At 38.6% G+C, this 14,306-nt stretch overlaps 2 protein-coding genes across 3 annotated transcripts; both read right to left on the bottom strand.

Annotated features, from left to right (window-relative positions):
* Positions 1 to 1,959: 1,959 nt before the first annotated feature.
* LOC136242076 (uncharacterized) lies at positions 1,960 to 10,827 on the bottom strand. The gene is made up of 3 exons (XM_066033457.1): positions 10,662 to 10,827; positions 10,460 to 10,596; positions 1,960 to 2,277 (listed from the first exon to the last, which is right to left on the bottom strand). The coding sequence occupies exons 1-3, from the start codon at positions 10,792 to 10,794 to the stop codon at positions 2,065 to 2,067; spliced, it is 483 nt and encodes a 160-aa protein (XP_065889529.1). The 5' UTR covers positions 10,795 to 10,827; the 3' UTR covers positions 1,960 to 2,064.
* Positions 10,828 to 11,400: 573 nt separating this feature from the next.
* Positions 11,401 to 14,306, bottom strand: LOC136242066 (eyes absent homolog 3-like). Of its 2 annotated transcripts, none has more exons than XM_066033446.1 (8): positions 13,458 to 14,306; positions 13,094 to 13,252; positions 12,985 to 13,043; positions 12,785 to 12,936; positions 11,957 to 12,074; positions 11,779 to 11,900; positions 11,631 to 11,731; positions 11,401 to 11,582 (listed from the first exon to the last, which is right to left on the bottom strand). In XM_066033446.1, the coding sequence occupies exons 1-8, from the start codon at positions 14,166 to 14,168 to the stop codon at positions 11,499 to 11,501; spliced, it is 1,506 nt and encodes a 501-aa protein (XP_065889518.1). In that variant the 5' UTR covers positions 14,169 to 14,306; the 3' UTR covers positions 11,401 to 11,498. The 2 variants fall into 2 exon arrangements, with proteins under 2 accessions (XP_065889518.1, XP_065889519.1); XM_066033447.1 differs by having other exon boundaries at positions 13,905 to 14,283.

Here is a 14,306-nt window from a genome sequence, read left to right as displayed (position 1 = left end):
AATTAAACATTGGAATTCCCTACCATGCAGAATCATAGAAATCGATAAACTGAGCAATTTTTACTGAACTTGTAATTTTTGTTAATGTCTACTACATGATTGTGTGGCACTACCCTGACCACATCAGCCAGTCATAATAAAACTTGTCTCCAGCACCCACATACTCAATCATGTGAAGGTGATTATAAGCACATGGGTGGGTGGGGACAACACTATAGTATGTTCACGTTGAGCTGAATCCTGAAAAACAGCTAAAAATTAAAAGTGGATTTTTTCTCAATAGAGTTAACATTTTCAACTAACCAGATGATTATTGGTAACCAGCAAAGATGTCAACAACAGACACATACGGTTTGGCTCCATTACAAGTTCGGGAAAGGACTGTAATGGACACTGTACTTATATGGCTTCCCCATAGGAAATGTAATGTGAAAATTTTGATTGGCTGTAAATATTATGTCAAACATTTGAACAAAAAGATTTTGAAATATTTTTAGCGGATCAAGCAGTACTACAAATGAGCCAAATTTCAAGATCGTGTGTAATTGCATCCATAAGTTATTAAATGTTTTTGAGGATTCAGCTCAACGTGAACGTACTATAGCTTGCCAAGAGATCACGTAAGCAAAAACAGTAGATTTATCAATTCAAGTGAATGTAGGAAATATAATCTCACTCAGCAGGAAGATGGTCAGCATACCCCAAAAATCTCTGCTTTTGAGTTTTATCAGAACTAATCCCACCATTATAGGAGTTAGTCTATTATGTGCTCAAATTTTTAAAATCAACTCCTCTTTCAAAATGCTCTCTAGAACTGATCGTGACTGTTTTATTAGACTAAGTGATTGTTAGAGTAACCATCTCGGCCTAATTTTGTGCAGTGGCTATAACATGCAAAATACTTACGAAATACAACATTTTGTTTTTAGGTGCACATATTGTACTTTTTACTTAAATTCTTGAATATAATCACTTTTGGTCATATACTTGAATTATACCAGCACAATCAGCCAGTACCATTCATATGTAAGCAGCAAGTTTTGGTAGCCTGGATCATGTGCAGTGCAATGCATGCTTTATGATAACTACTTGGAATATGTGCACTCCAGCAGGAAGTCACTAAGGCAGATGAAGTTACTGTTTAAAGGTACATGGTTGAAATTCCACAGCAAGATGGAATGAACAATAGAAAGATGAACAGTAAAATTCTGAAAATTCACACATTAATAGCATTGCGGTAGTAACACATTTTATCCACCATACTTACTTTATGTAGAAGGGTAGTAAATCTGCCTTAAGGAACACTTATAGTTTTGCAGCACAAATAACGGAATAAATGGGAACAGGGCAGGACAGGACAGGACAGAATACAGTTACAGTGTACTACTGAACAGAAAACTTACATTGATTTCTCAAAACTTGTATGAAGATCAAGATACTCTAGTAGAGCAGTCAGATTTGTAATAATAAGACTGAATTACATGGGTACATAGATTAACCAAGCATATATTGAAAATAGTTATAACATTCATGAAATAATAAATTTAGTAATTTTGAATATTCAAAATCTGTCAGCACAGCTGAGGGCTATGCTTCCAGATGCCTATACCTATAACTCAGGTATTGGATACACCCCTGCAGGTATTGGATACACCCCTGCAGGTATTGGATACACCCTGCAGGTATTGGATACACCCTGCAGGTATTGGATACACCCCTGCAGGTATTGGATACACCCTGCAGGTATTGGATACACCCTGCAGGTATTGGATACACCCTGCAGGTATTGGATACACCCCTGCAGGTATTGGATACACCCCTGCAGGTATTGGATACACCCTGCAGGTATTGGATACACCCCTGCAGCAGCAAACATATAGCTAATTAGCTACTGAGGTAGCTAAACTGCTAAATTTTACTGAAACCACAAAAATCCACCACTATTTAAACATTTACATCTTCAAATGAAAATGTTGCTGTGGGCAATATTTATTAATCAGGTGTTACCAAAAATCATCTACTGTTATATAAAAGATACAAAATTGACCACACACCACTGAGAGACTATGTATTATCATTTAGCTGGTCCATACTGAACAAATAAGGATTGTCTACAGCATCACTGTGGTAAGCTTTAACATAATCTTGACCAGGAACAAGTGTATAGCGTTGATCTGTTGACTGTATCATCACCAGGTCTCCAGTAGTTGCACTCAATTGGGATGAACCACTCGGTGAGAGGATCAGAAATGTTTGACATTTGCTTGCATCTTTAGGCTGAAACAGAGATATACATAATGTATGGAGTAACAAACTGAATACAAAGAAGAACTTTAGCATCACTGTACTAAATACATATAATATAGCTACACACTGACTGACTGTCAGCAACATCACTGTACTAAATACATGTAATATAGTTACACACTGACTGACTGTCAGCAACATCACTGTACCAAATACATGTAATATAGTTACACACTGACTGACTGTCAGCAACATCACTGTACCAAATACATGTAATATAGTTACACACTGACTGACTGTCAGCAACATCACTGTACCAAATACATGTAATATAGTCACACACTGACTGACTGTCAGCAACATCACTTTACCAAATACATGTAATATAGTTACACACTGACTGACTGTCAGCAACATCACTGTACTAAATACATGTAATATAGCTACACAGTGACTGCATGACTGTCAGCAACATCACTGTACTAAATACATGTAATATAGCTACACACTGACTGACTGTCAGCAACATCACTGTACTAAATACATGTAATATAGTTACACACTGACTGACTGTCAGCAACATCACTGTACTAAATACATGTAATATAGTTACACACTGACTGACTGTCAGCAACATCACTGTACCAAATACATGTAATATAGTTACACACTGACTGACTGTCAGCAACATCACTGTACCAAATACATGTAATATAGTTACACACTGACTGACTGTCAGCAACATCACTGTACCAAATACATGTAATATAGCTACACACTGACTGACTGTCAGCAACATCACTGTACCAAATACATGTAATATAGTTACACACTGACTGACTGTCAGCAACATCACTGTACTAAATACATGTAATATAGCTACACACTGACTGACTGTCAGCAACATCACTGTACTAAATACATGTAATATAGTTACACACTGACTGACTGTCAGCAACATCACTGTACCAAATACATGTAATATAGCTACACACTGACTGACTGTCAGCAACATCACTGTACTAAATACATGTAATATAGTTACACACTGACTGACTGTCAGCAACATCACTGTACCAAATACATGTAATATAGTTACACACTGACTGACTGTCAGCAACATCACTGTACTAAATACATGTAATATAGCTACACACTGACTGACTGTCAGCAACATCACTGTACTAAATACATGTAATATAGCTACACACTGACTGACTGTCAGCAACATCACTGTACTAAATACATGTAATATAGTTACACACTGACTGACTGTCAGCAACATCACTGTACCAAATACATGTAATATAGTTACACACTGACTGACTGTCAGCAACATCACTGTACCAAATACATGTAATATAGTTACACACTGACTGACTGTCAGCAACATCACTGTACCAAATACATGTAATATAGTTACACACTGACTGACTGTCAGCAACATCACTGTACCAAATACATGTAATATAGTTACACACTGACTGACTGTCAGCAACATCACTGTACCAAATACATGTAATATAGTTACACACTGACTGACTGTCAGCAACATCACTGTACCAAATACATGTAATATAGCTACACACTGACTGACTGTCAGCAACATCACTGTACCAAATACATGTAATATAGTTACACACTGACTGACTGTCAGCAACATCACTGTACCAAATACATGTAATATAGTTACACACTGACTGACTGTCAGCAACATCACTGTACCAAATACATGTAATATAGCTACACACTGACTGACTGTCAGCAACATCACTGTACCAAATACATGTAATATAGTTACACACTGACTGACTGTCAGCAACATCACTGTACTAAATACATGTAATATAGTTACACACTGACTGACTGTCAGCAACATCACTGTACCAAATACATGTAATATAGTTACACACTGACTGACTGTCAGCAACATCACTGTACCAAATACATGTAATATAGTTACACACTGACTGACTGTCAGCAACATCACTGTACCAAATACATGTAATATAGCTACACACTGACTGACTGTCAGCAACATCACTGTACCAAATACATGTAATATAGCTACACACTGACTGACTGTCAGCAACATCACTGTACCAAATACATGTAATATAGCTACACACTGACTGACTGTCAGCAACATCACTGTACCAAATACATGTAATATAGTTACACACTGACTGACTGTCAGCAACATCACTGTACCAAATACATGTAATATAGTTACACACTGACTGACTGTCAGCAACATCACTGTATTAAATACATGTAATATAGTTACACACTGACTGACTGTCAGCAACATCACTGTACTAAATACATGTAATATAGTTACACACTGACTGACTGTCAGCAACATCACCGTACCAAATACATGTAATATAGTTACACACTGACTGACTGTCAGCAACATCACTGTACCAAATACATGTAATATAGCTACACACTGACTGACTGTCAGCAACATCACTGTACCAAATACATGTAATATAGTTACACACTGACTGACTGTCAGCAACATCACTGTACTAAATACATGTAATATAGTTACACACTGACTGACTGTCAGCAACATCACTGTACCAAATACATGTAATATAGTTACACACTGACTGACTGTCAGCAACATCACTGTATTAAATACATGTAATATAGTTACACACTGACTGACTGTCAGCAACATCACTGTACTAAATACATGTAATATAGTTACACACTGACTGACTGTCAGCAACATCACCGTACCAAATACATGTAATATAGTTACACACTGACTGACTGTCAGCAACATCACTGTACCAAATACATGTAATATAGTTACACACTGACTGACTGTCAGCAACATCACTGTACCAAATACATGTAATATAGCTACACACTGACTGACTGTCAGCAACATCACTGTACCAAATACATGTAATATAGCTACACACTGACTGACTGTCAGCAACATCACTGTACTAAATACATGTAATATAGCTACACACTGACTGACTGTCAGCAACATCACTGTACTAAATACATGTAATATAGCTACACACTGACTGACTGTCAGCAACATCACTGTACTAAATACATGTAATATAGCTACACACTGACTGACTGTCAGCAACATCACTGTACCAAATACATGTAATATAGCTACACACTGACTGACTGTCAGCAACATCACTGTACTAAATACATGTAATATAGCTACACACTGACTGACTGTCAGCAACATCACTGTATTAAATACATGTAATATAGTTACACACTGACTGACTGTCAGCAACATCACTGTACTAAATACATGTAATATAGTTACACACTGACTGACTGTCAGCAACATCACTGTACCAAATACATGTAATATAGCTACACACTGACTGACTGTCAGCAACATCACTGTACTAAATACATGTAATATAGTTACACACTGACTGACTGTCAGCAACATCACTGTACCAAATACATGTAATATAGTTACACACTGACTGACTGTCAGCAACATCACTGTACCAAATACATGTAATATAGTTACACACTGACTGACTGTCAGCAACATCACTGTACTAAATACATGTAATATAGCTACACACTGACTGACTGTCAGCAACATCACTGTACTAAATACATGTAATATAGCTACACACTGACTGACTGTCAGCAACATCACTGTACTAAATACATGTAATATAGTTACACACTGACTGACTGTCAGCAACATCACTGTACTAAATACATGTAATATAGTTACACACTGACTGACTGTCAGCAACATCACTGTACCAAATACATGTAATATAGTTACACACTGACTGACTGTCAGCAACATCACTGTACCAAATACATGTAATATAGTTACACACTGACTGACTGTCAGCAACATCACTGTACCAAATACATGTAATATAGTTACACACTGACTGACTGTCAGCAACATCACTGTACCAAATACATGTAATATAGTTACACACTGACTGACTGTCAGCAACATCACTGTACTAAATACATGTAATATAGTTACACACTGACTGACTGTCAGCAACATCACTGTACCAAATACATGTAATATAGTTACACACTGACTGACTGTCAGCAACATCACTGTACTAAATACATGTAATATAGTTACACACTGACTGACTGTCAGCAACATCACTGTACCAAATACATGTAATATAGTTACACACTGACTGACTGTCAGCAACATCACTGTACTAAATACATGTAATATAGTTACACACTGACTGACTGTCAGCAACATCACTGTACCAAATACATGTAATATAGTTACACACTGACTGACTGTCAGCAACATCACTGTACTAAATACATGTAATATAGCTACACACTGACTGACTGTCAGCAACATCACTGTACTAAATACATGTAATATAGTTACACACTGACTGACTGTCAGCAACATCACTGTACCAAATACATGTAATATAGCTACACACTGACTGACTGTCAGCAACATCACTGTACTAAATACATGTAATATAGTTACACACTGACTGACTGTCAGCAACATCACTGTACTAAATACATGTAATATAGCTACACACTGACTGACTGTCAGCAACATCACTGTACTAAATACATGTAATATAGTTACACACTGACTGACTGTCAGCAACATCACTGTACCAAATACATGTAATATAGTTACACACTGACTGACTGTCAGCAACATCACTGTATTAAATACATGTAATATAGTTACACACTGACTGACTGTCAGCAACATCACTGTACTAAATACATGTAATATAGTTACACACTGACTGACTGTCAGCAACATCACCGTACCAAATACATGTAATATAGTTACACACTGACTGACTGTCAGCAACATCACTGTACCAAATACATGTAATATAGTTACACACTGACTGACTGTCAGCAACATCACTGTACCAAATACATGTAATATAGCTACACACTGACTGACTGTCAGCAACATCACTGTACTAAATACATGTAATATAGCTACACACTGACTGACTGTCAGCAACATCACTGTACTAAATACATGTAATATAGCTACACACTGACTGACTGTCAGCAACATCACTGTACCAAATACATGTAATATAGCTACACACTGACTGACTGTCAGCAACATCACTGTACTAAATACATGTAATATAGCTACACACTGACTGACTGTCAGCAACATCACTGTACCAAATACATGTAATATAGCTACACACTGACTGACTGTCAGCAACATCACTGTACTAAATACATGTAATATAGCTACACACTGACTGACTGTCAGCAACATCACTGTACCAAATACATGTAATATAGCTACACACTGACTGACTGTCAGCAACATCACTGTACTAAATGCATGTAATATAGCTACACACTGACTGACTGTCAGCAACATCACTGTACTAAATACATGTAATATAGTTACACACTGACTGACTGTCAGCAACATCACTGTACCAAATACATGTAATATAGTTACACACTGACTGACTGTCAGCAACATCACTGTACCAAATACATGTAATATAGCTACACACTGACTGACTGTCAGCAACATCACTGTACTAAATACATGTAATATAGCTACACACTGAGAGACTATGTATTAAATAAGCAGTATGTTCATGACGCTACCTGTGATACGGAAGTAACTGTGTTCTTTGAATTAATGGTATACACCAGTACAGGTGCTGACAGCAACTGGTCTTCAAGGTCGATGCTGCTTGTGTGAGGCACTGCATACGCCAAGATCTGATTTAGAATATCATTGAAAATGGTGACTTTATAAAAGGGTCATCAAATGATGGCAGTTGGCGTGTAACAGTACTATCATTGCAATCCGTAGCAGCAACTTGTTCTCCTTTCGGATACAACACGTTCTTTTCTTCGTTGCGACAAAGCCCTTCGTTGATCTACAGTCATCTGTGCATACCTGCCTCTATCATATTCCCTACGTCTTGCAAGTCGCTCTTCTCTTTGCTCGGGGGTTTCCCTATTCCGCCTGGCTCTGTACTGCTCCCTCCTTGTCCTCAAACTTTCTTCTTTCCATCTGCAATCCAATCCTGCCTCCTGGCATGGTTCACCTTACGACTGAGCGATATTTAGAAATGGCATGATATTTCCGTGCACACACACCGTGGCATGGTTGACCTTATGAACCATATTTAGAAATGGCGTGATATTTCCGTGCACATACTCCGTGGCATGGTTGACCGTACGAACCATATTTAGAAGTGGCATGATATTTTCGTACACGTACTCCGTGGCATGGTTCACCGTACGAACCATATTTAGAAGTGGCATAATATTTTCGTGCACGTACTCCGTGGCATGGTTCACCGTACGAGCGATATTTAGGATTTTCGTAGTTTTCCGTTTTCAATCGCGAATGGTTCACCGTACGAAATCTCTCGCTAGTGTGGGGCTCGCTCAGGCTCGCCCCAATTATTAACTCTTGTTAATACCAAGATGCTGAAAACTGAGGTTCACAAAGTGTTCTAGTTAACTGAGTGCCTATTATAGGCTTCAAAAACTACACCTACTGCTTCCAGATAAGAAGTCATATGATGGGAGTATGTATGCAGCACTGGTATGCGTGTAAAGCTGAAGTGGCTCCAAGTGGAGTCCCCTTAAGTTTTCTCATTACTTGGTTTGCTGATTAAGGCTAACAAGAACTCAACAATAGTGTGTTTATTATCAGTTAGGTGCTGGATTAGTGCTGCATGATATATCAAAAGTATTGATATAACAAAGTGGCGATATGATATAGCCAATCAGTTATATCATGATTGCACGATAGAAGTGCCACTTAGTATAATGATGTGAGGGAGGCCAGACAGATGGTATTCAATATCTTTGATATTAAATACTAGATTTTAACAATATATAAATATAATGGTTACCCACCCACATGTCCTGACTAGGACGGGAAACAAACAATTTACAATTGTTGGCCAATTGCAGTCTCTCAAGACAAAATCATTATTACTGCTAAAAAGGATATAGCAGTATGTTGACTGGAGCGGTACATTTTATTGTTCACCCAGAATTATTTCTTTTACTTTAGCTGAAAATGCCATTACTAGCAAGTATATAAAACTAAAACTTAACAGATCAAGATCAACAGAACAGCAATATCATAACTGTGATTACTCTATTAGAGTATCTTATACAACTTGTAGCCTTCAAGAAAGTTTTTATTATTCCTGGTATATGTATGCATACCTAACAACAGGATTAATCCTATAATAATTGAATGTGTACGACCCACCTAACATGCAAACAGCAAGGATCTGGCACCAAAATCATACACACACATACACACACACACAAGGGGGTGACACGTCGGATCACGCTGTGGGTAGATCTGTGACCGCGGTCAAAGTCTTGACCGGGGAAAATTTCACCTTGACCCTTGACTTGCAGCATTTATCGTCTTTGACCTGTGACTTGAGCGTTTCTTGTTGAACTTTTGACCTCCACTTATTTCTCTATTTTCCTATTCGCACCTGCGCTTGTAACCTAGTATAATATTTTCTTAGTGTGTGCTACCAGCAGCTGGGAGAAAAAAAATCATTATAATTACGGCGAAATGCCTGTTGGAGCTTTAAAACATCTTTTTAAGAGATCCTTACTTCTTGTGAGTTACGTATAATCCCGTAAACTTGATAATAGCTACGTATAGTTTTCGATTGTGGGTTTCGAACCTTCCATATCGTCTTGACCCTTGACCCACTATAAGAGCTATTTAGTGGCCTTGACCATTGACTTAGAGTTTGACCACGGTCGCAGATCGACCTACAGCAAGAGCCTGAGTGACACCCCCTTGTACACACACACACACACACACTACACACACACACTACACCGCACTACACACACACACATACAACACACACACACTACACACACACACATACAACACACACACACACCACACTACACACACACCACACTACACACACACCACACTACACACACACCACACTACACACACACACACACACACACACACACACACACACACACACACACACACACACACACACACACACACACACACACACACACACACACACACACACACACACACACACACACACACACACACACACACACACACACACACACACACACACACACACACACACACACACACACACACACACACACACACACACACACACACACACACACACACACACACACACGCACACACCTCCATTCGTACAGTCAAAGGTGCAGACAGTTGATCAGGGTGATCATTGGGAATTACAGTAAGGACACCAGTTTCAAACTCCTTATTGCAGATATAGTTAGAGCTACAGTCATTAGTGAGCAACAGGTAGAACTTCTCTGCAGTGTAAAGTAAGTAATATGGTAATATTATTCTGCTACAGGAGGCGGGGCGACGTGCTTACCATTTTGAGCGCAGTTGTACGAGTCGACACAAAACAATCTTGAGATGGGGTCAACTGAAGTAAGGTGCAGTTTGGAATCTGATCCGGGTATTGTTGCTAGAATATGATATAGGGCCGGGTCCTTCTTGGCCATACTACTGGAAGCGCCAAAAATAATTATTATGTGTGCACGTGATTAAGAAAAATTGATTAAGCGTGACACCTTACGCATGCGTAAAATGCATTGTCACCTTAGTTGCAAATCACTGTATAATTCGTCACTACAGGCAGCCGTAGAGTAAACAGTAAGACTTCACTAACTTCCCGGATTAATGATGTACTCATTTCAGCCTGGAATTGTGGATAATTCTATGAAGAGGACGAATAGATATAGTAGACACGTGACATCCTCCAAGCAGACGAGGACTGCTAGTCGCTATTGTGCTGGAGATGTGAGAACTTATCCTCCAGCGGCTGCTATTACTAGCAGACCACATACTGACTTGGCATCTAATGCAGCTACAGCTCACACCCAACACACATATTACAGAATTGACACTCCTATAATCATTGATAGACCACGTGTGGACTCCAAGTGGATATGGCAACAAGACCCACTACCTAAACCAGTAAAGCCAGTTAGCTACTCTAATAAAATGCAGAGCCCTTATGTGAGGAAATCAGATCATTACATGGACCAAAGATCATCAATACATCCTGACTTTTCTGCAGACGAGTTGGAGAGAATAAGGTTGAAGTGTAAAGCGTGGCTGGAGAGTTGTACACCATGGTTACCACAGTAAACATTATATGTAAAATAAAATGTAGCTAACAGCTACACTGTCATGTATCATATAGTTAAAGATGTCCCAGTTGTAACATTGTCTGTAGACTACACAGGTCAGACACATTTGACAATGGCCAGCTAGCATAGTTGTTGTTCTGTAAAGACATGTTATAATAGTATTACAATTATGATGATATAGTTACCTTTACTGCTAGCTCAATTCTCTCAGGGTTATTGCTTAGTATAATAAAAGTGCAACCAGCTCCATATCGATCTGTAATCTGCTTCAGACATTTATCTACTCCTATAAAACAAATACTGACATTAGACAGCCCCTAAGAGACTGCTCACCAAGTTTTGTAGTACTGTAATGTGATGTTATGGGAGTGTATGGGGCTAGGCCAAACACAACTGTTTTTGATATCATGGAGATCAATGGCTCTTTGCTAATAATTATACTACTGCTATCCTGTCTGTAAAAGATAATTAATAACAGATCAAAATCATTTACAACAGACCAAGTACTCACCTTGACTGGATCAATGTTAAACAGCTGATCACTTTAGATGGCCAATGGTCTGTCACACTAGTAATACCAGTGGTCAAGTTATTCCAATCTTCATCACCATCCAATGATTGGAGCAGTTCTGTAAAACAATAATAAGGATAACAGCTCACAAGGTATACAGGTGTAGTACTGCATTACAAGTGACAGCTCATGTGATTATAACAAGTCACAGCTCCATGGGGTACAAGTTTAGTGGAACTCACTAATATCACTACTTTAGTAAATAGTTATGAGTTACTAAATTGATTAACTTACAGGACCTGTAAAGTCTTTCAGTATAATTGTGCAGTCATTAACAATGTACGTTATAAATTGCTGAACAGTTATGTCAGTTTGTACCAAATGACACAGTCATGGTGTTTACTGCCCTCAATGTGATGTAGGTAATATCATGCCTCCGATATTCTTACAGCAGTGATGGGCTATTGTGTAAACTGATATGAAAAAGGTCACATTTCACCATAGCCCAGCTAATATGAAGACACTACATCCTCATAGCTAACTGTTCCTGATCTGTGTAAATTATCATCACTTAGAATGGCTATTGTTCATCACTCAAGATATGTTTTGTTCATAATTATAGGGTAATACTTGCCCAGTACGCAAATCATCATGGCTTGTATACAGGATCATACTTGTCCAGTACACAAGTCACTGTGGCTTGTATACAAGATCATAAGGTGAGGTCATTTCACAGAAGGTCATGGATGTAATATTAGCCAATTTTGTAAACAGCTTGTGTTACAGGCCAGTTCAACCACAATAACAACAACAAGGTTTGGTGATTACCTGTTAAACTAGCTGAGTGCCTTGTGTAAATATCTTTGATCCTACGACACCTAAATGCCAGTTTTCTGTTCCACTCCTTAGAAGACATGTCACTCTTCTTCCTAGCCAAGCCACATGCAGAAGTGAAGCCATCAGAGCTGAAGTCATATGAACTAATTAGAGGAAGGAGTTAATAGTTGATGACATGAACAGCTGATCACCTCAAGTCTTGGCCAGAGTCATCCATCGAGTGATCATCAATAGTTGTCAAACTGGCAGCCTATACACACCTGTGACTTAGTTTATTAATAACACTTTCACCTTCCTTACCTCTAAGTCTTTTTGGAAGAAGCTGTTCTCTGAGATCACCCTCAAAGCTTTCATAACCATATCCCTGACACGTCCTGGATGTTGGTCTTCTACAGGACTGTTATCAATCTGGTCAATGTGAGGTATTAGCACTCCATTGAGATCCCAAATGTACAACTTCTACATCAAATATACATACCATACAAGTTAGCACTTGTACGTTAACTGTTGTAATAGTAATAATGGATGGTACATGTCAGTATGTGTTATATGACACGTTCAATAAATGTTTTCCATAATGTTCACTTTAAGTTAATTTTATAAGAAGCCACTATTAGCTCTAAGCCCTAAACTACCAGATGCCACAAGTAGACTAAGTAACTACCTTTACATGAGAGTATTCACAAGAACTAAACATAAAGTTTCTTCTTGACTTTCTTGAGATCTTAGGAAAGTTAAACATGTAATCAGTGGACCTGACATTTAGCCTGTTGACAGCATATGGTGAAATAACACTTCTCTGCAGTTTGTAACTAGGGCTTGCTGGAGCTGTACAGCCTGCTGCCATTAAGCTTGGTGAAAGTGATGCTGACCTCCCGTAGTATGAAGGGTATGGGGTATAGCTAGCTGGTTGAGGGGACACTGGATAAGTCAGTGGATTATAGTAGCGACTTTGATAGCAATCAACCTGTGGCACTGGAGTGTCTGACATCCAACAAGGAGCTATTGTTCCTGCAGCTGACAAGAATTGCTGTGAGGTACCTGGTTGAGTGGAGTCCAGCTCCTCAGGTTTAGGTAAGTAGTCTTGGTAAGAAGTGTCTACAGTACTAACCTGTCCTGACAGTGATGTGCTGGTGAAGTCTTGGCTAGTATTATCATTGTCTTCTTCACTAGCCATCAAGTCTGCTGGTACAAATGCTTGTTCACTAGGAAGGTATCCTGACTGGCCCTCCTCAGCAGCAGCAATATCCCTTATTACTGCTATAGCATCCTCCAATTGGAGGCTATTAGTACAACTACTACTACTACTGCTATTAGCTGCTGCTATATCTGTCTGCTCTGAGGACATAACACAAACAAAACCAAATTGTTCCATAGACTACTTCACCTCAACTCTACAACTGCCTTATTATTCATTCCTTCTACTGTTCTATATGACTTGGTATGCAGTGAAATGAACTGGACTTGCATCAATGGCATTTATATATGTATCAACACTTGTGTGGCTTCTGAC

Source organism: Dysidea avara, chromosome 13, assembly GCF_963678975.1.
Source record: "Dysidea avara chromosome 13, odDysAvar1.4, whole genome shotgun sequence".
NCBI classification, from domain to species: domain Eukaryota; kingdom Metazoa; phylum Porifera; class Demospongiae; order Dictyoceratida; family Dysideidae; genus Dysidea; species Dysidea avara.
This window is presented reverse-complemented; position numbering and strand designations above follow the sequence as displayed.